Here is a 26867-nt window from a genome sequence, read left to right on the forward strand (position 1 = left end):
TTCATCCATGCTGTGTGGTGTCGAACTACAACTCGCGTAAAGTTCCACGAATAACTGCAATTGCAGATTTCGAACAGAGATGGCGACAAAGAGGAAAAAGTGCGGACTGCAATTTTAAATACTTGATGATGATTAATACATTTCAGATAAAGGGAAGGGATAGTTCACCAAAAAAAAAAGAACAGTCTGTCATTATTTATTCAACCTCATGCCATTGACTGTATGAACAACATTTTTTTTTTTTTTATCATACAGTTTAGAACGATGAGGTTGAGTAAAATGATGACAAAATTTCCATTTGTGGGTGAACTATCCCTTTAAGTGCACGCTGATTTTGTGATAGGTCAATGGATATAAATGATTTCATTACAAAACATCTATAATTTTCTTTCTTTTGTCCACACTGCAAAACTTCTGCAAGAAAAGCTTGTATCTTTAATACAAATGCAAATGGACAGACGGACAAACCGATAAACAGTTCTGCTAAGTCTCATCCTCCTGTCATCTTTCCCACCACAACTGTTTTTCTTTACTTCATCTCTTCTTTCCCACACATATGCTTATGCCATGCTGTCTGTGAATGTGGACTAGATCTGTACCAACTGATCCATGGCTGGAACTTTTATTCCCTCAATTAAAGCAAGCAAACAAACAAACCAACAAAAAACAGATGTCTATGAAAAAAGGTCATCTATATGCCAGTACTCCTCCACACTGATAAAAATGAAGATAATATGTACAGTCTTTCTCTTTTGGGAGAACGAACCAATAATATTGATGACTCAACTTGATTTTTATCCAATCAAATGCGCTCTAGAATGAAAATGACCCTCCCCCAAATCACCTCATCTGCTAAGCAAGTAGTAATTCTTTTGTTTCGATAAGAAATGCATTGACACTGGGCAAGAAATTTCACAAATCTTACAAACAGCTCCAATTAAATATCCAATTAACCTTGCTATATTCAGACTGTTGATCGGCTGTCTTACCTTCTGTGGTCTTGGGAGGATGGACTGTGTTCTCTATCTGTTTCTCTGTACCGCTCTCTGTCACGTTCTCGCTCTGACTTGTGCCCTCTTTCTCTGGTTTTCTCTCGCACCCTTTCTTTGTTATGACGGGGGTAGTCTTCCCATGCCTTGTCACTTTCTATTACACTTGGCCAGGAAGCCATGCCCACTACAGGTGAGTACACACCTGGAAAAAAGAAAACATGAAATTATTTCAAGAAACAGATACAAAATATACAATATCTATTGATTTCTTGCATGAGTGAATAATAATACATTTTTGAAATATATCATATAATATGATTAATGTAATAATTTAATTACTATAGTGATATTAAACATCAAAGTTTTATATATATAAAAAAGAATCAATCTGGAATGACCATAAACTCTGATCTGACATTTTACAATATCACACAATCTAGCTAGTTCAAATCTAACTCAAATCTAAAGGTATGACAGTTTTATGCAGCACATTTTTGCTCCATATTTAAACACATTTGAGACAGATGGCAGGTTAACAGCTTGCTATATAACAAGCAAAGCTATTGCGTTCTCTCTGTCTCTCTTTCACACACAAACACGCACACGACAATCACTGAAAGCTCACAGTGACAATAACAGCTTTGGTCTCTTGAGTACGCCCAAATCATTACAACACGCAGAGGTTAACAAGGCCACAGATTTTCTGACATGCTCATTTTTCTGTGTATGTATGTCCTTGTTAACCTCTGCCAACAATAATGATGCGTGCTGGACTGCAGTGGAAATGCTTGCAGTGCATTTCTATGCTCAGTGGCTGGAAACGTATCCCTCCACAGTTGTACAGGACCTGTGTGTGTGTGTGTGGTGATGATGAGAGAGTGTTGAGTACACATTAACGCTTTGCTTGCAGTTCTACACTCTGTTGTAGCCACCCACCACCCCTCCCCCACCCTACGCATCCTCACATGTAGAAAAAAGCTCTGTGACGTTTGAGGCTGTTGGTGTGTGCCAATCTGTGCGGCAATCTGTGCAGTTGTGTTTGTGTGAGCAGAAACTCTTCTTTTCGCTCTTTTGGTTGTCCAGGCAGGGTGTTTGATGCTCCAATTAAGACGGTCCAAACGCAGGTTCCAAATTAAATAATTTCCCACCATTCGCTACACGACTTTGGAAAATCCACAAGGAAATGTTCCTCAAACACAGACTTAAAAAACATACACAAAAACACTAAAAGGTTTCCTTTTCCTCCCACGCAGAAAATGTAGGAGCCAATGAAAACTCACAATGTTCCATTAGCAAGTATATTTCAATTCCATAAAGTGTAAAAAATATGGACAAAGCGTCTGTGACGTCACCCATAGACTCTCTGAAGAACAGATTTGAGGCTGTTTATGGGGGATATGGGCGGAGCCATACTGGAAAATCTTGGGAAATACTGTACAAATGTTCAGAAAGGATACAGAGGTGGTATGATGCGTTGTGTCAGATCATGGCCGAGACGTCAAATTCCACTCGGCGCAGCCAATCAAAGTTAACCGCCCTTATTTTTTATACATTTTGTATCTAAATACGATCTAAACTAACGAGTTAGAAAAAAATTCACCCCCCTCACAGTTGTCAGGCACTCGGAACCTATCCAATAATACAATAAAAGTCCATGGGACCAACCTGTAAACATATGAATTTATGCTGTGAAAACTGACATTTTAACATGACGTCTTTGGATATTTGGTCCCTTTTGGGACCGGCCTCTAGCGGATTTTAGATGTATTGCAGGCTTCATTTTTCAGATTAGAATGTTGCCGCTTGTTCAATTCCCATATGTCCCAGATTTATTTTCAGGGCCTAAACTTTTAATCACATTGCTATATAAAAAGTATGATTATTAGGTTAGAACTGGCATAGTACCAAAAGTGATGAATTTCTTAGAACAATCATTCAACAAAATACACATTACTCATTGCAGGTGTATATCTTTCATAGACTTTCAATATTCATACCTGCAGTAAAAGGGTAAGGTGGAGCTGAGCGTCGATCATAGCCTCCTGCCAAACGTCCACTACTGTGATAAGAAAGATAATGTTAGTGACAAAAGTGTGGCTCAAAAATCCACTATTCTGCATTTTTCAAATTTGTTTTATTTGAAATATTTAAAACATTTTTTTTCCCCTTAAAACCATTTGGATGGCATAGACACTCATTTGAATCTTTCTCTTTCAGGAAAAAAACAGTGCTGTTACATGCAATGTGATTGACTTTGCCAAATGACCACAAAAACGAAGGAGTGTTAAAGATTAAAAAAAAAAAAATTAAAAACGTTTTTTTAATTTGCTTACACAGCACTCAGAACAAGACCCTATTGCGTTTAACTAACAACAAAGAGAAAGGAATAAATAGAGCATACCAACAAAATGTGCAAAAAGTAAGAGAATAAAGGGGCAGACAGAACTTTTCTCTATGATCAAAAGACTTTCCTCTGTTTCAGAGCTCAATTTCCTCATTGTTTGATGTTACTGGCATTAACTCAAAGTGCAGCATGCGCCCCGGTAACGTGCCAGCAGTGTGTGACTGTGTGTGATTATGTGAGCAGATACAGCTCAGGCAAACAAGCCATTGCCATAAACCCCGACTGCCCGCCCTGCTTCCGGGGCGTTTCTATGCTGGAGTAGAAGTTGAGTGTGTGTGTGTGAGAAATCGCATCCAAGAGGACTCCTTGTGGTCAGGTGTTGGTGCACAGATTCTATTAATATCTCTGGAAAAGATGCTGCTGTTCTAGATTCTCTTTGTCTTTCTCCCTTCCTGAATCCCACTTCCTCTATTCTCTCACTTACGAATCCTTTTAAATTCAGCCAGCTACAGTTTTTTCATTGTTGCTCTGTCTATATACATTAGAACAGTCGAAGGGAGATGAGAGGAGGAATTTATGATAATCGATGTTAGATGATCTGGCAGTTACAGTTTCATCTCACCCCTGAGGTAAGCTTTAATTAGCGCCTGGATCATTAAGACAGCTAATCACTGCAGAATTTGACCCCGATGGCCTCACACTAATGGCTGCGCAAACATGCAGGAGGCTGTTCCACATCACTTTGCTAAGGAATTACTATTAAAAAGGTAACATTTTACAATAAGGTTTCATTAGTTAACTATTGTAGATAACATGAACTAATAATGAACAATACTTCTACAGCATTTATTAATCTTAGTTAATGTAATTTTCAACATTCACTAATATATTATGGAAATCACATGTTGTATTTGTTAACATTAGTTAATGCACTAACATGAACAAGCAATGAACAGCCAGTTTTTTTTTATATTATTAACTAACATTGACAAAGATTGATAAATACTGTAACAAATATATTGCTCATTATCAGTTCATGTTAGTTAATTCATTAAAGGAGCTGTATGTAAGAAATTTATTTCAAATAATCATAAAATGGATAAAAAAAAAAGTTGGATCCTGCAGCCTATCTGGCAACCTTGAGTCAGGGGGAGGGGATACACTGCACTACAGTAATCTGAAAGTGATTGCAGTACCAGTTTTGGCCACAATCTTACATACGCCTCCTTTAACTAATCTTAACAAATGAGACCTTATTGTAAAGTGTTACCATTAAAACAATTATTAATGATATTCCACAACATGTGATGAGGGATTGCTGGCAAGTAATGAAACTATACTGGATGTGTATGCCAAGACTCAAAACATCTAAATCAAACCGAAGGATGAAAAGCAATCTACACTTAATAAATGATCGTCTCTTCCTAAAAATGGACTGTGGATTCTTTTTGATAACTGGAGAGCCAAGGAATGATTCATTTAAAGTAGAAGGAAATGTGCTATGCTTTTAAAATAATTACCCAGAGAACCTTGTGGCCTATTTTAGTGGCCGGTTGCATAAACTGATTAGCCTAGTCATAAAAGTTTGTCATCTATCTTTTTTTCTCTTCAAAACTGGTCCTAACTTTTTAAAGCCAGTTATATAAAAAGGTAGATCGGTCTAATTTGAATTGGAAAAGTCTTAACATAGTGGCTAAGTTTATGCAACTGGCCCCAAAAGTGTCCCTCAGGGCTTTGTACAAGGACCCTTTATATTTACTATATTCTCCCAGCGTGATGTTTATGTGTGAAAAAACAGGCGTGCATGTGACAGAGAGGACAGAAAAGAAAGGAGAAAAGAAGAAAAGTGATGGTAGGAGAGGAAGTAATTCATGAATTATACAGTTGTTGGCTGGCAGGGTTCGTATGAACGGAAACTCCTCCAAGGATGTTTGGACTTGGCAGAGAAACTGAGATGTGAGAAGAACCATTCTTTAAACAACAGAAAAAAGAATGAAAAAAGCAAACTTGAGGATCAGGAAATGGAAAAAAAAAAAAATTGAGGGAGTTGGGTCAGAAGAGGGTGAAAAAGGATAAAATTAGCACAGAGAAGTAGAGAGTCTGCTGCCATTTTAGTTCTTTCTATCCACCTTGTTTTTTAACGCGGAAGTAAGCTATTTTATGTGAATGTGCGAGACGTCCGGTTCATTAGCTGCATAGGGAAATAACGAGAAGAATGTTCACTACATTAAAATAATATGGTAAGATTTGTAGTTTCTGAAGAATTTTTGAAACTTACTCTGGTACAACATTTAGTTTTTATATGGTTACATTTCTGCAAAAAAAAAAAAAAAAAACCTAATTATTTTGTTATGGTAAAAAAAAAAGGGAAGTTCCAATGATTGAACTATGGCTAACAGAGTTGACTGGCACATTACATTTAGAAAGGATTAGGTGTGCTCTGAAAAACAAGATTTTGTTATTTGAAAAAAATTGGTCACCTTTTATTTCTTTTCTGCACGCTAGTGATTAATGTTTACTATGCCTTCATTACCTGCTTTTACTAGTGGATAGCACTTTTGGGTTGAGCTTTTGGGTGGTGTTGGATGTCTTTTTATACGCATATTTTTTAGGATGCAAGTTATATTTGTGTGTATATATATAAAAAAGTGTAGTTACAATTTATCTTCTGCCGAAATACCAAATAAAAACATTTAAACACAAAAGAATAGGGTAAGAAATACCTGTTTGCAATATCAAGCAGCATAATGAGCTTTTTTGTACAGCTAAAAATAACTGGAAGCGGATGACACCGGAAGCCAGACACATTAAATTTACAAATGCCATTTGTAAATTTGCATGCCATTTGTACATGAAAAATACGATGGATAGGACATACTGTAAATGACAGTCAATTGAGAGAAGGCAGAGCTTTTATAAAACTTAGCATTACCAGCTCGACAAAGACATGAACAGAGCATAAATCCACATGACTCATGCTAATGCTTAACGAAGACGTTAACAAAGCAGAAATCCACATTTAAATCCATTTAAAAGTGGGGAAGCACAGATGTCACTTATCAGTGGCAAAATTTGTGTTTAGATTGTTATTTTATTCTGATGTCTGCAAAAAACCTCCTTCTTAAACTGCCACTAAACAGATATTTACTTAAATTACTAAATTATCGATCAAGCTCACAACTGTAATTTTCCACTTCCAATATCATATACAAAGTAATATTAGATTTTCTATAATTATATATAAAAAAATCTGAATATATCTGAATATATCTTTTAAAACAAATCCCAAAGAGGACACAGAGGGCAAGCGGAGAAGTATTTATAAACCTAGCAATGTATACAGTATGTATCAAAATATGTAACATATACCTATTGTTTAGGATATGTCATAATTCCCCAGAAGCCTTAAAACAATTGGCACTGAACCACTCAAATGTTCTGCAGATGGTGATGCCTGTCAAACTGTGAGGGGAGTGAATCTAGAAATAAAGCAAGTGAGGGGGGAGATAGACAGGCAGAGACTTGGCTGTTTGTCTTGGGGAGAAAGGGAGGAAGAGTATAAGGCATAGATGGATGGGGAGTGCTGCATGCCTGTAAACAGGAGGCCAGAGGCACAAACATGGCCACCCTGCCTGTGTCTCTCTCTGCCTTATTTGGCGTTTGACTGGGTCAGGGATGGCTTTTTAACCATATTTTAGTTTTAAGAAGATAAGTTAATGGCGTCAGAGAGCTGAGAGGCATACAAGTACATGTACAAAGAGACACACACACACTTAACCACACTTTTGATATTTTCCAAGCACAGAGATGAGCTGAAAGAGCCTGTTCAAACTGAATAAGTAATTCTGCGTGTATGGAAGAAAGACAGTCACAGTGGATTAACTGAAGCAGATGGAAGTTTAGAGCTTTTGTCTTGATTTCTCTTCTTCTAAGTCTGGGGTGAAACTTTGATGAGGTGCCCTACATACTTTCAGACAGGAACAGAGACAGAAGTAACAACTCTGATAGAGTGAAAAAAAAAAAGCTTTTGTAGTTGCAGCCTAGTTTTACTGTCCCATAAACTCCATGAAGGCTGCCAATCACAGCTTTAGGAAGAGTCATTCATCTCTGTCATGAGGGACACTGAATCCCATAACTTTTAAACTTGCATTACTTTCTTGTTTTAACCTCATGGGCATCTTTTTATTCCTTACGTGATTTCCTTTTGGCAATTATAATTTGACACACTGTATAATAGTTTCTGCCTGTTTTTTGTTTGGGGTGAATCAAATTTAAAAAAAAAAATAATAATACTTTTATTCATCAAGGATGCATTAAATTGATCAATGTTTCTTGAGCAGCAAATTTAAATGTTTCTTGAGCAGCAAATTAGCATATTAGAATGATTTCTGAAGGAGCATGAGAAGACTAGAGTAATGTGGCTGAAAATACATAATAAATTACATTTTAAAATACAAAACATGAATAAAGCATTCTATCCCATCATAATTTATGTGCATGGTTCCTTCCACATAAACTATTTATTCACTTCACAGGCAAAGCGTATTCATTTATATGTATTTTGTTTGTTTACAATTTATGTAATACATTTTGATTTAATAAATTTAAAACAAATTTTTATCAATTTTATAAATGGACACTCCACTAATGACTTCATCTGAATATTGACAAGTTAAGTCTCTTTCACAATCTCTACCTCTTTGTCTTTCCTTCTCTTCTTTGTCTTTGCCTTCTCCTTCTCAGAGAAAGAAGAATTCTTTCTCTATCTTTCCTTTTCTCCCTCATTTTCTTGTATAGTGACCAGCTATGTTCTTGCTTTCTCTGTCTGCTATATCTCCACTGTCTCTCTCTCCAGTATCTATGTGAGATCAACCTGGAGACATACACACACATAATCCATATATAATACACAATCCCTGCTAAAACACTTAACAATCAATCATTAATGGACAAAGAAACACTTCAAAATAAACACTCACCTATCTAATGGTGGTATCATAGGTGGAGAGGGACCGGGAGGTAATGGGAAACCTAAAACGGCAGGCATAAACAGACATTATGTGAAAAAATGATATGGTGAAATAGCACACAAAAGGAGAAAGATAAAACTCCTAAGCGTGCATGGAGTATATACTTCTTCAAACACCAAAATATGATTTGATTTAGTGTAGCAAATGCATGTTTGTGTCTGTGTATGCGTGTGTCCAGAAGTCTTGACTTCAAATGACTCAACACTGTTTATTATGACACATCCAGACAGAATTCAACAAATGCAGCGGCCTGCAACTTTTACTGCCCTTGCTAACCGTAACCGTTTAAATGTGTGCGTGAAACAAATGGGCCTTCGCAGCACCCCAAAAAACACATTCTCCCTCACATGGCCGAGACACACTTATCTGCTTTGATCACACTCAGCCACAGACTCGCAAACATTCGTGCACATCTGGGCACCATCCCCCCTTTTGTTTTTCCACGGACCCCTGATGGGAGCCAGCTCCAAAAGACCGTTTTCAACAACAACAAAAATGACTGGAAAAAGGCTGAAAGAAAAACAGTAATTTGAAGAACACAGAAATCATGCAGCTCTGGTTAACACAGAACGAGGCAGAAACACAGCATCCCCTCAAACGCATGCGTCCACTCACACAGAGCCTCGCAAATCATCTGTGTTGTCCTTGAAACTTCAGAGTCCTCGAAGAAAGCATGTACTTTGTGAACTATTCCCTAAACGGCTTTTTCCCCCCAGTATGCCTGTGGATGCTATGCTAATTTATATCAGAGTTATGTGGCAAGCTACAAAATAGTTCAGTAAGATCACAGATCTGCTGCTAGTGCACATTAGCACATGCTCCAAACACTGTCTCTATGCTATACGAGTTTGTCGTGTGTATTTCGAGCATGAGGACAAAAACAGGCTACACAAAAATAGTTAGTCAAAGGTATGGTACCATTTTATAATAAACATTTGTTACATTTGTTAACATTAGTTAGTGCATGTAATGCAGTTAGTGTATTATTTAAAAGTTAATGTATTTATTTAAAAGTTTATTTATAAATAATATATACTCAACCATTCAAAAGTTTGGGGTCAGTTCATTTTTTTTTTTTTTTTATAAATTAGTACTTTTCTTCAGCAAGGATGCATAAAAATGTTCAAAAGTGACAATAAAGACAATGTTAAACATTACAAAAGATTTTCATTTCAAATAAATGGTGTTCTTTAGAACTTTATATTCCTCAAAGAATCAATAGAAATTTTCGAGCAGCAAATAAGCATATTAGAATATTTTCTGAAGGATCATGTGATACTGGCGTAATGAAAAAACAACCTTTCATTTTTATTGATTTTTTTAATATATATTAAAATAGACAATGGTTTTATTAAATTGCAATAATATTTCACTATAAAACTGCAATTTATATGTGTGTGTGTATATATATATATATATATATATATATATATATATATATATTCTGTAAAGTACTGTTTATTGTTAGTTCCTGTTAGCTATTGCATTAGTAATAACATGTAATGTTATTCTGCAATGTATTATCATTTGAATGCATGAAACAAATTTCTTTACATTTATTAAGTGCCAAGAGTGTTGACATGATTGTGACAAAAAGTTCTTCACAATCATAAGTATGCGTTTGTCTCTTTTTTCCATCTTTATTTTGTTTCTTTCACTAAGGTTAGGAAGTTTTCTTTCACTAAGGTTAGGAAGACAGTGTGTATTATTTCGAGCTGTTGGACGTTTTAATGAAAATATTGTACCTAGAGTGCTTAAAGGTACTTTACGAACATTTACAACCATTAATGTCCTCTTAAAGACTCTGGACTCTTTTTCTACAAAAATATTTAGACTATCAGTACAAAAATGCAAAATACAAATCCTCTCCTATCAAATCTGTTATTAAAATTATGATTTGAATGAAAAAAATAAGATCACTCGTCCACAATTCCATTTAATAAAAACATTCCTCTCCTAACAACTGTCTCTCTCCATCTTTTCCCCTTCTCTCTCTTTCAGCACAGCTGGGTCATTCAGCACATTTCCAGTGCCACGATTGTGCTGGCATGGCACTTTTTCGTTCTTCCCGCCCTGAACTATTTTTAGCTGCACACAGCCAGGACCGACGCCAAGGGGGTGCATTTACGGGCCATACCCCTCAAAAGCGTTACTGCACCCTCCCCTCTCTAAATGCGAAATGCACGCACCCAAACCAGACCTCACGGCTGAACGTGATTTCGGCAGCCGCTGGCACCCCGTAGAAATATAAATGCTCCCCGATTTATATGCCCTGCCGGCGGCTCTGCACGCAGCACATTAGCAACAGAAAATAAACAGCGTGGCAATAACGGTAAAGCGATATCCGCAGGGGGAACGAGTCCCAAAGAGAGGCCTATAACTTAAAGATGGGGAGGTGGGCTTATTCTTTGATAAAATGAAAATGGTCCGTTCTGGATTAAAGGCTGAACTTCAAAGGCTGGGCCTGACCAGGAAGTTTGATATTTTGACTGTATTAAAAAGGATGAGTTGGTCCTAAAAAAAGGGGATGATGGGTGAGTCTATGTAAGGGGTCTGAGTGGGCTGGAGGAGGAGTGGTAAGATTTGGCAGGAGGCGATTTCGGATGGGGCTTTGAAGCAGAAGAGGAGAAGAGTTAAGAGAGCTCTACTATAGACTTCCTGTTGAAAGTGAGGCGGAGCAGCATCTGAGCCAAGCTGAGAGTCTGCACTGCAGAGAAACACCTGGAGAGAATTACACACACCTGGATATAGACGCACTAGCTCAAGCGCATATGTTGTCAGACTCCTACAGAGACACATGCACGCTCAATATTTAGTCACTGTCAAATGATACATCTGGTTTAGCACTGAACTTTAACCTTGAACCAAAGGAAAAACATCATTTTGGGGCATCATGGGGCATTTCACTGCATTGCCCTAGTGTGTAATATTTTAACACAGAGAACACATTAAAAAAAAAAAAAAGACATTTTTTGTAATTACTCATCCTCATGTCATCCTCATTCATCTTCGGAAAACAAATGTCTTACTGGTTTGGAACGACATTAGGGTAATTAATGACAGAAATTACATTTTAGGTGAACTATTATACAAACTAACAAATATACACGCTACTTAATGGGGCAATGGATGTAGAATCAGTGCAGTTTGCTATATCATACATACAAAAATAAACGTAATGTTTAAAGTGCACTAACAAGCATGTGTTTAGGATATTAAGGTTCTCTTCAGACCAGGAGAAGGCAGCAGGTTGCTCAACATGGGTGTGAATCAATCACATCATGGATAAATGTTGTCATGGCAACCACAAATTCCCTACGGTTGACCATATGTACAATGCAGTGCAATGAAAACATCAACACAACCTTTGACCTCCCTTGGGCTGTTTGAAAATGTGCTGGTCTTAGGTCAAAAAGGGACCAGCTTTATCTACCACTATAATCATACACATGCATTTAAAAAAATGAGATCTGTTATGTTTGTATTTGAAGACTTATTGTGTGTGTGTGTGTATACGCAGATGTAAACGTTTGGGATTGGTAAGATTTTCGGCAGTTTTTGAAAAAAAAAAAAAAAAAAAAGAAGCTCATCAAGGCTGCATTTATTTGATCAAAAACACAGTAAAACCAGTACTATTGTAGTACTAAAAAAATGTATTAACTGTTTTCTATTTTAATATATTTCATATACTGTAATTTTTTCCTGTGCCATTTTCAGCATCATATCTCCAGTCTTCAGTGTCACATGATCCTTCAGAAATCATTCTAAAATGCTGGTTTAATGCTAAAGAAACACTTCTTATTAATGATTAAAAGATTAAAACAGTTTGCTTAATATTTTGGGGAGACCGAAATACATTTATCAGGATTCCATATTGAATAAAAGAATGAATTGCCTAACTTTTGTATGGTAAATTATTACAATAATAAATTATCCCATAATATAACTTAAAAATCTTCAATTTAACCTTAGCATTATGAGGATTGACCCGAATGTTATGCGAATAATCTGATTTATATTTAATATACTGGTTAATATACAGGACTGTGTCTTTTCTGACGTGTTCCGCTTGATTTTGAAACTATTATGAGTGAGAGTTTTGCTCAAGGACAAGCTGAAGAAAAACCTGCAATGTCGTAGCATTCACATGCTACTACAGTACGTCACTACAGAGCATGGGCCAGTCCCTTTTCTGCTGACACAGTGAGTGTGCATGAGTGTACAGTATGGAGCTCGCTTACCGGGTGGTGGTATAAGGGGGGGTGTGGTGCTGATGGAGGGAGGAGGGAAAGGTGGAGGTGGGATGTTTGGAGGAAAGAAGGGCATCTGCTTTGGGGAGGATATCTTTGTGTCCGAGGACTGCTCTGAAACGACCTGAAATACACGCATCACACAGATATATGAGATCAGTACTCTTTACGTCCATCAGACACACAAAAACACACCTGGATGTTATTTTCGTCAGCGCTGTGACGTCTTCGGCCTTCCACTCGACTGATGGTCCCTGCATGTCCTCCGATAACATTGATCGAACCGCTCGATTTCCTGTTCACACCCACACACATAAATCAAAGTCACATCATTATGTTGAGTCCATATGTGTGAGTGAGGAGGATTAAATGGCTTGCAGTGTGCTGTGCACATTTTATGAACACAATTTTTTTTTTCGTTCTAGAACACTTAGCATGCAGAGAAACACATGCAACCTCAGTCAACACTATTTTCCAGCTGATCTGGGAAATCGCCTCTCATGTGCACAACAGTATTTTTAGCTCATGTACACACAGCAGTTACACACTTGGGTGAATGTGTGTCGTGGTAGTCATCACCATTCATAAATCTTCAAATCCCCTGAAACGTGGCTACAAATATCTTCAGTAATGCACAAGGCAATAACCTATTTCAGTCACTAAAAATTCATCAAATACAACAGACCACATGAATACTGCATTGAACATTATGCATGCTGCAAGAAAGTGTTCAAGCATCCAAGTAAAGGTCAGCTTGTCTGCAAAAGTCTCTGTCATTGTTCATGTTCTGATGGTGAAGTTTGGGACAGTCTCAACTACAGAAAAAAAGCCTGAAAATGATACTTTCAGCAGACACGACAGTGGATTTAAGTGCTACCCTCTCATGATTTTATAAAAAAAAAGGGACATTAAAAATTCACAGTCTGCAGTCTGCTCTCATCACATGCTCTGTGCATTTTTAAACACTGTACATTATGCAGTAAACATTTTGCAGAGATCTCTCTATTTAAAGGTGCATTATGCAACATTTCATGCTAAAAATAGCCGTTTTTCTAACCTATACATGCTTAAACAATTGCCTGATGGCCTGAATTGCCTCTATAATCCTGTACAGTAAAATAAATGAGAGGGATTCAGGCTCGAATTTGAGACTGGGCATGACGTCAAGCACGTTCACGCTCACCTGGCTATGTCTGGCAGGTTTGTGTATTCGCCGCTATTCTCCGTATCAGTGAAGACAACTCGAGCGACACAACTTTAGTCAACTTTCGACAAAAGTAGAAGATGGATTCAAAGAGATCGGCTTGTAGTTCATTCCAAACCCCAACGCAAACTCCACGTAAAACAAAGAAAATAGAACTTTTGTCTAGTGCCAGCCGTCGGAATAAGACGAGAGTCAATGTCGGGAAGGCTTTCAACAAATGGAGAGATCTCCGGTCTGCTCAAGGTTTCAATTGGGATCCTATACAAAGTAATAACTTACTGTATATTGTTCATGAACGTGTTTCCATAATAATACAATCATAAGTGGATACAGTAAACACATAAAACAGTTCAACATGAAGATAGATGGAAACAAAAAACAATGTTTTCTACTACCCCTGTTTTCCCCTCACACACACACATAAGTGTGTAATTTACTCAAATGCCTTTCCTTTCATATATTTACAATGACTTGCAGATTTATAACTTTATTACTTCTGAAGACATTATGACTGTAACAAAAGATTTGTACGGCTGATGCTGCTTTGGTTCCATGAGCGCGCACACCTCTGGTTGCAGTTTCGCTTGTCGCCAGAGGAGGCGTAGTTCAGCGAAAACTCAAATACTTGCGCTATGCACCTTTAAAGTGATCGTTCACCCAAAAATAAAAGTTCTCTCATAATTAAACAAACAAACATTTAGACATTTGTCAAAATATCACTTTTTTTAATATTCCACAGAAAAAAGAAAATCATACATGTTTGACATGAGGGTGAGTAAATAATGACAGAATATTAATGTTTGGGTGAACTAGCCCTTTAAAGTTGCGGAAAGAAAGAAGCAACAGACTTTTTACGTGCGCTGCGTTCAAAAATGGAGGCAGAGAAAAACAAGATTGCAGGGACAGGGTTTTAGCGGATTAAATGATTGGAGAAGTCCTGAATATGTCACCAGAGAGAAGACTTACTGGAAGATCCAGATATGACATTTTGATTAAACATTTTTTAAACATGCATTTAGAAAATAGATTTAAATAGAATGGAAATAGAATTCATAGAAATTCATATCTTATTAATGGAGCAGTCAAACTATCCCTGAATATGCACATGAACTCAAATGACCTTTTTTGTGTGCAAAAATACTGCATTACAATGTAGCTAAACAAGATCGAATAACACACTTTGTTAAGGCCCATTCGATTCCGAAAATGCCAGCTCATGCTCTGTGTTTAAACGGGCGTACTGTGACTGACTCCTGCATCCTGTCTGTGCGTGTATGTATAATAATGAAAGCCGGACTGTTGCTTTACCCTTGAATGCTCCAGTTCATACAGCACATGTCCCCCAGAGCAAGGCATAACCTTCAACTGATCGAAGAGAAGTTCAAGGAACGGCTGATTAAAAATCACCCCCGTTAACTCCTGCCCAGGACCAAAGGCAGTCTGGACCACCAGGACTGAACCATGGTGTGTGTGTGTGTGTGTATTTGTGTTGTGTCTCATAGACAAGTAATAGTGAAATATTAGGAGGTTTCAACAGTCAGGATGTTTTCTTCAGGGGAGAACAGAAAACGAGCTGATAGAAATCAAGAGCTAAAAGAAAAAAAAAGAAAGAAAGAATTAAAACTAGCGTAAACAGGGATGATGACGTGCGTATGGAGCGTTTAGCACAACAGCAGAAAGCCATTATCACGTAATGCTGCTGTTACAGGAAACATGGCTGGCATCCGAAGTAAATAAGAATGTTTCAAGAAAAAAGAATACAGAAAAACGCAGACAGAAATTACATTAACTATAGTAACGCTACTGCCTCTACATTAGAGATTCTTGATACGATTAGTTTTTACACTGTATGCAAAGGCTGACTGGCCTTCTCGTACATGTTTTAAGCTGTTCCATGGGTGCACCAGCTTATGATGGGCTGATATACTGTATGGCCTGTGCTGAGTTTGGAAGCATCCTCTCTACTTCTGGGAAAATACTTCAAAATATCTGTAAATGGTTTTAGGACTTAAGCCAAAGACATTTTAAACCAAAATGTTGGCTATTGTCAGTGTTTTAAAGGGACAGTTTTAAAGGGCTATTGTCAGTGTTTTAAAGGGACATCTGTTATCATTGACCCACATCTTGTTCCAAGAAAGAAAGTGAATGAAATGTGTGTATGGGTTGGTCTGATTGGTTAATACTGATGAGTTTGATTTAAGGTTCATGTACTGTACATACCTGGATGAGTATTCAGACAGATCACTAGAACTCTGATGCACCTGGAAATAGAGAGAGAGAGAGAGAGAGAGAGAGCGCAAATTCATATGAATAGACACATATTCTATGTAGACAAGTGATCTAAAACGTCACCATAGCTGCTTTCAAAGTAAAATGACTTCTAATAGGTATAAATCCAGTAAGTTGCCTCCTAAGATAACTTGTTATACCCAAAGTCTAAGTTAGCTACACATGTGAAGGCAGTCCCAGAATACACTGCAACAAGCTCAATGGAAAAAGTAAAAACTTTAAATGTGGGAGACAAGGCAATAGAGTGGTGCAGGTATGAAATCACTTTGTAGGCCAAAACTTGGAAACAAGTTAGCATTTTAGCACGTCCGGTTCCATCGTCCAGAAGTCAATGGGTTTTTTGAACGGGGTTTTGGTCAAATGGGTGAAATAAAGTCTGTGGTGAATACAGGAATTTTTTTACAGCCTCAGTATGCTTATATTTTTTTAGAATGCTTCCTTAGAAGGTAGCTGTCTATGTAGGCAGCGACCTATTTTAGCAAGGTATTTCACTAGGCTTGAAACAGCAGTAAATGCACGATCACAACTCATAATGAACATTCTAGTATAAAACATCATGAGAGAAGTGAGGGCATATTTTAGATATTCTAAATGTACCATTATTTTGTTGGATGATGACAGGCTCAGGATCTCTAGACTCATGCGTAATCGTCTTTGTTTGTCACAGTATGCCTTCCAGGTGTCCTCATTAAAACCATAGTTAAAGTAGTCAGACAGATCCGCACCTGCGTTTATACACAACATGCACTGTGAGAGTTTGTACTAGAGAAAATGTACATTTGAATCTGAGGTACACTAACACACACACACTTTATGCAATCTTAATGCAATCAACTGCACCTGGTTTCCTCCATGGCTTCTCCTCAAAGGACTCCACATCCACCTGCAAGACACTGCCTTCAGCATCCACATCCAGCCCTCTAGACTTGGAGCCTGACTCACAGTAGATAAGACTTTAGAGGCTGGATTCCCACATAGAGATCAAACCAAACCCAGAGAAATGTCCTAAAGGGATCCTTATAATATTATAAGACGTGTCAATTTTATTATCATTTTATAAAATATATGGTCAATGAAAGGAAAGTTTTACTTTGGAAAATGCCAACCTCAGGTCGTCAAATTAAAACACAATTAGATGAGCTCTGAGCAGTATTGTTTTCAATTCATTAATAAAAAAAAATCTATAAATTAAAGAAAAATATTTGTTTGATATTTTTTTTTCCCATTTACAAGAACTTGGGGTGGATTACACTCAACACTGCAATATTTGTAAAAACAGAGAATTTTCTTTTTCTTTTTTTTTGTTTACGATAGGTCTGAATGATGTAAAGGGGAAAATAATGAAGTAATGGGTTTGCACACCTATTTGGGGGGCACATTTTGTGTTTGGTAATTAGAATGTTCTAATACTGAATATAATTAAAAGAAAAAGAAAAAAATATATTTTTTGTTATAAAAATATAATTTTACTACAGAGAAGTATATGAGTTGAATATCAAATCAACAGATTAATTACCTGCACTTTATTACCTGATACAGAGGACTTTATGTTCAGATTGATGGAATTGGAACCAAATGACCTGCAGAGTAAACCACAAAGGGACAATTAAGTATCATTATAGCAATTTATTAGACCCAAATGCCTAGGTAAATGGTTAGTTCACTTTTAAAAAAAGTTTTGCTGATAATTTACTCACCTCCATGTCATCCAAGATGTCCATGTCTTTCTTTCTTCAGTCGAAAATAAATTAAGGTTTTTGATAATAACATTCCAGCATTTTTCTCCATACAGTATAATGCACTTCAGTGGGAACCAAACGGTTCAAGGTCCAAAAGACACTTTCAGTACAAACTGCAAACTGTTCAACAGGCTTTAAACCATTCCAGACGATGAATAAGGGTCTTATTCAATAAGGGTCTAAGCGAAACGATCGCTCATTTAATAAATAAATAACATAGTTTAAGTTTTATAAGCTCAAACGCTCGCCTTGCTCTGTTCTGTGATGCGCGTTCATGACTCTCCTGTTTGAACTCATTCATCAAAATGAACAAATCTTTTTCTGAGTCAATTAGTTTGTTTCGTTCGTTGAATGAACCAAATGTCTCAGAAAAAGATTTGTTCATTTTGATGAACGAGTTCGAACAGGAGAGTCACAAACGTGCATCACAGAACAGAGCAAGGTGAGCATTTGAGCTTATAAAACTTTGTTATTTATTAAATGAGCAATCGTTTCGCTTGATAAGACCCTTATTCATCGTCTGGAATCGTTTAAAGCCCTTTGAACAGTTTGCAGTTTGCACTGAAAGTGTCTTTTGGACCTTGAACAATTTGGTTCCCACTGAAGTGCATTATACTGTATGGAGAAAAATGCTGGAATGTTTTCATCAAAAACCTTAATTTATTTTCGACTGAAGAAAGAAAGACATGGACATCTTGGATGACATGGGGGTGAGTAAATTATCAACAAAAGCTTTTTCGAAAGTGAACTACTCCTTTAAAACATGAGAAGGCTTGACAATGTCAAAACCTCTGACTGAATTACTCACGAGCCCTGAGATCCGCCTGTTTTTATGTCACCAATGGTCACACAGACATCATCATCATCACTGTCTGATTCACTCTCCTTTGAGGGGGAAAAACAAAACAGATGTGTTTGTAAAGTTAAACGAATGCCTTACATTATCATGACATATCAAAATTCAATAAATAAAAAGTTTAAAACATGATTTGCTAAAACAAGAACCTGGTAGTTGAGTCTATTCACACCATCCACATCACCAATCAGAGCACTGCAGAAGTAAGAAATATTTTATAACCAAAGATTATACAATAATGCAAATCTATTGAATGGTCAAAAAAAAGAGAGAGATTGAGTTACACTTTCAAACTAGGGAAAAATATGGATTAAATTTAATAAATAACTAATAGTTTGGGAAAGCAATTCAACACATTTTTAATTAAAATTGTATTATATATGCACACACGTAACTGTAGGAGAAACATCATTTTCCTTCAGATGCACAGACTTCCTTTCAGTTTCAGCGTCATCTGCCTGTCTGATTTAATCACATGCACTAATTGAAGCTACAGAACAATAAAAATGCTTTTACACTAAGCAAAAATGGGCAATGAGCAGGATCAATTTACAAGCACATCTTTAGCTGCAGGCCTACATTAGTTTAAGTGAGGCCTATATCACTGCGGCCTCATCAGGCTTATTTAAGGCCAATGCAACGTGAGGGGAAATTCTCGCTTGGGTTTGAGTTTTGCCCCGAGTCTAATGAAGGTAAAGCAATCCAACCGATGAAAAACGCTGCGTCGACTCCAAGAAACAGCTAACACGTCTCTACACTATGCTGGGAAGCAGAGGAATAAAACAATGGTTAATATTCCTTCTCATTCCTACTCCAATGAGCACATAAGAGGAGCTTATACTGTATTAGCTCTGTGCACATCCAATGCTGAATTTAACAAGCGTCCAAAGAGTTCCATCAGACACGCGTGGCTTGATCCAATTTCTGAGCATTTTTTTTTTTTTTGCAAAGAGGCCTATCGGCACAGACGTGTCCCATACCCGTGGTCATTACTCAGCATTGAAATGGGCATTAAATACGCACGCTTCATTTGAACACAGCTACATGCCCTAACAGGAAATAAATGTGTCAGCCTCTCTCGCTCTGAGTCGGCACACCATTTAGGTCTTGTAAACTTTCAGTTCAAATGCAAAATCAGCCGGGGCTAAAGTGACCTGAAAGTTACTGACATTGCCAGCAGCAGAAAGTCCCACAACAGCAGAGAATTTAAATGTTAATGCGTGTGTGTATGTGCTTGTGTTGGGGACATGTATTAGTAAATGCTGATGAAGCACTGGTATATGCAAATTCAATCAAATGTGAGGAAAAACTACTTTAAAAAGAAAAGGCAAACAGACATTTTGGAGAAGATTAATAAATCAACTGCTTGATTAAAGCTATATGCCAACAAAATACTGCAATAATTAATCCAAAAGTCACAAAACACCCGAGTTCAAACTATTATGCTCAGGGGTGTAGCAATCATTATTACACTTTTAGACATTGTTTAGCTTTTATGCAGAGTTGTGAATGGTGTAGTCAAAAGTCTGGATAAGCATCCATTCATATAGACTTTGATAAAAGGCCAGTGATGGTAACATAATAGAAACTACCAAACAAGTTCCACTTCATAAAATTGCAATTTTCTCATTGGAAACTCATCAATAGCTCAAGACATTTGCTTTGGCACACTCACCTGAACACTTCCTTTTCTGTTGTCTCTTCTTCCTCAAAATTGTCATCTATTTATGATAAAGAAATTAGCACAAGACTTGTGTTTTCACATGAAAACAGCCAGATGTTGAATATATTAAAGTTGAAGAAGTTTATAGTTCATTAATTCCAAAAAACCTACTCTATTATATTTGATACACATTTGTATGGCCTCTCTAAATAATCAATGTAATCAATACTTTGCTGAAAAACCTGAATTACACAATCTACCACATGTCTTCTGCCAACTGATTGATGGTTTATATTTTTAGCAAGTAAAAGTAAAATTCTGTGAGTGACAACTGAAAGCATGTTATGCAAGAAGTAGCCTAGTCTGTAATAAATATCTCTTTACATTACAAGCCAATAATTTCATCTTTTGGCCATAATATACATATTAGCAACTGCATGATACTAAAAAACACAAAACAACAACTAAAAAAATATATGAACACACATGAGGGACTTCATGTGAATCAAAAAAGTTATCAGATGGTGGAATCAACTTCATAATGTAAAATGCAGCCAGTTAAAGAATGGACACATTTAATACCATTATTTTTAAAACCTGATATTCAGAATGTAATCTCTACATTAGATTGATTTATTCTTCACTCTGATTCCTCTAACTGTTAAATTGAACATGATAAGTTGAGCATTTGTCATGACATATGCCATATATTTTACATGGAAAATTAATTAACAAATAAATAACCAATTAACGTTTAAAATGAGCTCTCCAGATGCTTTTAAATGTAGCAGCACTTTCATCGTGTTATGTAAGGTGAGTAAATGTATTTATGCCATATCTCTGTGGGGTAGATTTGAAGGTAAATGTTACGAAAAGCGTGCAGCTGGATAACGGTCTCTCTCTGTTTCAATAAACTTAGGGTCGGATCCCTGATTAAAAACGTATGCTTTTGGTGTTGGTAGATGTTGGTCAGGTGCTTATTTTCATCTCATCACGAGGACACAGATTGCCTTCAGTCAGTTTTAAAGTTTGATCGTCCGTTTATTTATTTCTCACCTCCATAAAGCCAGTCAGTCTCGTCATCAGTGCTCTCGTCAGCTGTTTTCTCTACCTCTCGTGTGGACATGATCACCTCCAGGTTTTTGCGCTTTGAATTGAGAGATCAGAGGCTCAATTTAATTCAGTGATTCACCGAGTTCGACAAAGTAACTTCACGTAGTGTGATACTAGTTTCAGGGGTTACTGTCACAGCTGTCACAGCAGTGACACGCCGCGTGCTGGTGTAGCAGGTGCGCGTTACCAAAGAGACGCAGCTCACTGCACGCGCACGTGTGCAGGACCACAGGAAGTTCAGCACCACAAAGTAAAAGCGCAATAATGTTCATTTATTTATTTATTTATTTATTTATTTATGGAAAAACGTGAGCTCACTTCACTATTCAAACCTTTTTTTATAACCGACAAATCATGTTGTTTATTCTTTATTCTTACCGTTTAATCTGTTACAATATTTTAAACAATGAACATATAATCAAAGGCAACCATGTAGAAAAGGCAAGCAATTTTCATATATATATAATATACCATCATATTTCACTTTTCAAAACTCCCCAGCTGATTGCTACACTATGACGCATAACTACTGCGACGCCTCTGCGCCACGTCACCTTTGAGAGACTCACATGGGTTTGTTTTGAATGGTGTCTGGTTGACAGTTCTGCTGTTGTCTTCGTTCATCTCAATTTAAAACGCAAGCATTTGCGGAAACATGTTGCCCACGGATGGTGTCGTGTGTTTCCCCGGTCAGACGTGGGAAAAGGTGCTATCAAAAGTAAAAAAGGCTGTTGTTTTCATGGATGATCGGTGTTCGGAGAGTCTGCACTGGAACGGAGGAGCTGCGCTTCTGTTTGAGGCTGGAGCTCGAAACATCAAACAATTCTCAAGCTTTGAAGCAGGTGGACATAATGAACCCAAAGCTGTGTTTGTGGTCAGTACCGTGCTGAAAGGTAGAACCACAGACATTATCAAAGACATCATATCCCTCAGTCACTTCCAGTACTGCGTGGTGTTCACAACTGTTCCTCACTCCCTTCACCTGCTTGCAAATAATGTGACCGTTGATCTGGAGAGGAACCCGGTGTTTGAGCAGTTTGAAGAGAAACTGTGTGAGTGGATGGGTGATATGAACTATACTTCTGAGGTCATGTATGCTCCTGTGGTCTTCGCCCCTCTGACGCAGCACCTTCAACTTTTGCCTGCTTTCTCTGATATCTTCCCTTTATTGGAAGTTGATCTTCAGACCATCAACGAGAAGAGGCCGGAGAAAAAGCGATTTGGGAGTCTGATGGATGTGGATATGCACTCTCTCCCACCTGAGCTGCAGATTCAGATTAAAGCTCTGGCTTCGGCCCTCAACACCATGTTTGAGTTCATCAGTACCCGTGAGGAGAGCTTTTCGGTGGGTCCGATGAGCCGTCTGATCGCAGGGGAGCTAGCCAATCACCCACAGGCCAAAAACAGGAGGAAGGCTGCCCCCAATAAAGCATCTGTGGTGTTTGTTGATAGAACCCTTGATCTTACAGGTGTAGTCCAATATGTCTAAGTACTCAATCATTGGTTCTCAAGGCAAGGCACCACAGGAAAGAAACACTGAGATTGATTTATTTCACTTGCATAACATGTCTTCTTTCAGACTAGTGGAAGAAAGTAAAATGTATCTATTTGCATCTTAAGATTAAAAAAAAATACCTTACAGATCTATATAGGCTATTTTCTCTAAATGTTTTTTTTTTTTTCATGCACTGAGCCAGAAATCTCCACTTCAGTAACACTTGTCTACACCAAATTTATCTATATTCTGAAGGGGTTGACAGATGGGTTCATTTGTATATAATCTGATTGATTTGTAACATTTTATTGGTAAAATATGGTGACTTTTTCTTGCTGTTAAAAGTAGTTATGGGGTGTAAAATATAGATATCCAAATTGCCTGTGTAAAAACCTTAAACTCTTATATACCAGCATAATAAAACATTTCTATTCTAAGCCTATTTGCATTTTTAAACATAAAATAACGAAACTTGTAAGACAAAACAATTATCTTAATGTACTTAGCTGGGATAGTATAGTGAAACTTATTCGTTTTCATTTATTTTTTACTGGTGTCTTGCCTTATGCCACATCAGGGTGGCATATATTATAGCACAGTATGACTTGTTCTAATTCTGTGTCCTTTCAAAACTTTCTTACTGTTTCCTGTTTCTCTTATTTCCCAATCTATAGGGGCTGTTGGCCATCATGGTGACAATCTGGTTGAGAAAATCCTGTCAGTGTTACCACAGTTGCCAGGTCATGTGACTGATGTTCAGGTGGACATGTTAGAGCTCACACACCTGAAGCAGACAACTGATACAAATGGCATTTTGGCACCAGGCTGCTTGGCACAGAACCAGTAAGTCTTTTTCTTGTTGTTGTTGTGTTTTAATAGAAAACACCCAAAAGCACTCTTGTAAAGACCATGCAAAGAACATGAGTGCAGATTCACATTGTGGTGGAAAAAAAAGTACCTTGATTACTTTTTTATTGTCTCACAAGCATTTTAATTTTTAATTAAACATTTTCAATTAAATGATTACATGTTCGTGATGGGCTGGTTATAATATTAAGGGATTTAAGGTATTAACATGCAGGTTCAGACCTATGGTTTGATCTAGCAGCCGATTGGAACGGAATAGCAGTGTACTGAAGGGGATAGTTCGCCCCAAAAATGAAAATGCTGTCATTATTTACTCAATCCCATTTCACTCAAAGCCTTTATTTATTATTTATTTTTGTTAAACACAAAAGATGTTTTCAAAAGTGTTTTTGTTCGATAGAATGAGAGTCTGTATGGTCTAAATTTGGGGTGAATTATTCCTTTAAGAGAAAAATATGTAATCAGAAGTTACTCCAAGGTACCAAAATTTCAGATTTTTTTATTTTTATAAATACTTATAAATAAATATACGATGCACATACATACATAATTTAAACATAGCTTAAAAAAAACTGTATTAAAATGCAAAAATATTAAAATGTTAAAATATTAAATAACAAATATTTTTTATTAAAAAAAATACTAAAACTTATTGTTTTTTTTTGTTGTATGTTTTTTAAGGACATAACAGGCTGTGGCAGGGGCATATAAACACCAGACTTCTTGACCCGGTCTGTCTTATAGTTTTGTCATCACTGCTGTAAAGGGAATGTCCCTACTGTAGTTTGGTTTAGACCAAAAACCTCAGTGCTGGTAAAGGATTAGAGAAATGTGGCTGTTCTCAAAGTCTGTCTGCTCACAGAAGGAAAAATCTGAGGCAACCATGAGACTTGGTTCCCCACATGTTGGCACAGGAACAATGCCTAGCCAAGTATTTTTAATGGAGAACTACCATTTCTTTAGTCATCATAAATGTGTGTATTTGAATAACTAAACGGGTTTGCTTGAGTTTTTGCCGATGTCATTTCCCACGGGGTGGGATGTGGTAATGAATGACCCCAAATTTCTGCTGTTCTGTGTGATATTGTCATGCTGCTCAATTGTTTTAACGCACGTTTGGTGAACTCGCTCACTTTCTGGATGTAAAATAATGTTTTTCCTAAATGAACCCAGTCATGGTTTTTGATGGGAATTTTTTGCTAAATGTATGCCGTTTGGTTCAACTCTGTCATGAGTGAAATCATCAACTGCCATCATTTTTGGTGTAATTACCACCATATAACCTTGCTGATGGGTGATGGCAGATGATTAATAATATTTTCTTGATACAAGACTTTTTTGAAGCAAGTTGTGTCAATGTCGAAACTGAACCTACTTCATCTGGAAAGTCAAATGGCATCAGTATGGAAACCCAAAAGCTGTTTACCACCCATAAGGTTTAAACCACTAGCTAGACGTGAGGTTTTGTTAAAGAGGAACTTGTTTCCAGATCCCATCAGACAGGGATTCAGGGAGTACATGTCCATGGAAAGAATCCAACTCCAGAGTGATTGAGTTAATGGGACAGGAACTCCTCTATGAGCTAATGATGCCAAGGAATAAACCAGTTTCACCTTCATTCTATGCAGCCAAAGCTGCCAGATTGTTCTTGTCTCCATTGTGGGCTCCCATTGTGACTATTTGTCTTCTCAACCCTGTTCAGTCAGTGTTGATAGAGAGCATTGAAGCTGCTGTTTTACCTAGTACACACACAGATGAATACCATATTCCAAGACCACATCCCTTTACCGCCATTAGCTGGTTACAGTAGCACCACAGTCCTTAGTACAAACACACTCTTGAGACCTCCATGTAAATATACAAGCACTTACTGTTAGCCAGATGGTGTGGAGACTGAATGGGACAACTCTCCGTTTGAAGAGCTTTCTGTTACTGGATGTGTGTGTGTCTAAAAGTCTATTAACAGGCTATAGAACTGGTTTTCATTGTGTTGCCATATTTCTGTTATGGTTACCCGCTGGAGTGCCTCCAGTCACTCTAAAAAAACTACAATTCCCAGAACTCACAGCCCAGACTTATTGATTGCATTCACCTGTATCTCATTACTGTGTCAGTATCAGCCTTTTTTATACCATATTCACTCACTGCAAAGTTTTGGATGTTGTTGCGCTGCATTTCCGAGCATTTTCCCTGGTTTCATGTAAGTTGGTTTTTGGATTTCTTGCCTGTTCTGTAGATTACTCTTTTGTCTCTGATCCCTTACAATCTTTTACAAAACGTGAACTGATCAACACAAAATGACTGAAGAGATTATTTTAATGAGATGCAGTATTTATTATAAGTCTATGCAAATGTTGGTCTTATGTGAAAATGCCTTTTGCTTGGCTGATCATGTCCTTGACTAGAGCAGCGTGAGCACAGGGAATTGCCTGACATGCTTGGCACATTTCTCCTAAGGACTATAAAAAAACATGCTCTGATCCCAAATAAGCTTAATCGTGCAGAGATTTTTGTACCTGAATGTGGAATAAAGACAGTGGAGTATCCAGATACCACTTGATCTTTCTTTGGTTCATCAGAATTATGTTCATGGACCAAATTTTACCAAACTTTCCTTTAGTCTGTTTTACATATATTATATTATATTATATTTTCTGTAATCATTTCTTTGTTATATTTTCAAGAAATAATTTTGGGAAAAAGAGAAGGGCTAGACCAGGGAGTTTTCCCTCTCAAATTATGCCAGAACGTTTATATATATTACTATATACATATAATGTGTATATTGTAATACTTGTACTGTAAATGAACTTGCTTGTTTGTGCAGTGTGGGCTGTGTTGAAATATTAGATTTTGTATTGTAATGTTGTTTTAATGATCTGTTAGTACTGGTTGTGTGTGCTAATTACCTCAGTATGTGCTCATTCTGTCATGACGTGATCGGCACTTTAACTGAATAATGGATGTTTGCTCATGAGTGAATGTTTTTATGTTGCTGCGTGTAGTTTTAGAATTCCCTGTGATG

The 26867-nt window shown here is 37.2% G+C and overlaps 2 protein-coding genes across 4 annotated transcripts in view; one reads left to right on the plus strand and one right to left on the minus strand.

Annotated features, from left to right (window-relative positions):
- fip1l1a (factor interacting with PAPOLA and CPSF1a) overlaps positions 1-21650 on the minus strand; it is a 71879-nt gene extending 50229 nt beyond the window's left edge. The window contains exons 1-14 of one of the 3 annotated variants that reach the window (XM_089118570.1): positions 21424-21650; positions 20380-20425; positions 18854-18899; positions 18657-18733; positions 17640-17689; positions 16950-17042; positions 16707-16834; positions 16041-16081; positions 12812-12911; positions 12608-12740; positions 8316-8367; positions 8033-8209; positions 2990-3051; positions 990-1194 (exon numbers count right to left, since the gene is read on the minus strand). In XM_089118570.1, coding sequence (XP_088974696.1) covers positions 990-1194; positions 2990-3051; positions 8033-8209; positions 8316-8367; positions 12608-12740; positions 12812-12911; positions 16041-16081; positions 16707-16834; positions 16950-17042; positions 17640-17689; positions 18657-18733; positions 18854-18899; positions 20380-20425; positions 21424-21493 — 1280 coding nt within the window. In that variant the 5' untranslated portion in view covers positions 21494-21650. The remainder of the gene's footprint in view (positions 1-989; positions 1195-2989; positions 3052-8032; positions 8210-8315; positions 8368-12607; positions 12741-12811; positions 12912-16040; positions 16082-16706; positions 16835-16949; positions 17043-17639; positions 17690-18656; positions 18734-18853; positions 18900-20379; positions 20426-21423) is intronic. The other 2 variants (XM_089118569.1, XM_039692538.2) reach the window with 2 other exon arrangements.
- Positions 21651-22024: 374 nt separating this feature from the next.
- Positions 22025-26867, plus strand: part of scfd2 (sec1 family domain containing 2) — a 107458-nt gene continuing 102615 nt past the window's right edge. The window contains exons 1-2 of the mRNA XM_039692539.2: positions 22025-22949; positions 23650-23818. Coding sequence (XP_039548473.2) covers positions 22136-22949; positions 23650-23818 — 983 coding nt within the window. The 5' untranslated portion in view covers positions 22025-22135. The remainder of the gene's footprint in view (positions 22950-23649; positions 23819-26867) is intronic.

Source organism: Pimephales promelas, chromosome 13, assembly GCF_988280905.1.
Source record: "Pimephales promelas chromosome 13, fPimPro1.hap1.1, whole genome shotgun sequence".
Classification (NCBI taxonomy): Eukaryota; Metazoa; Chordata; class Actinopteri; order Cypriniformes; family Leuciscidae; genus Pimephales; species Pimephales promelas.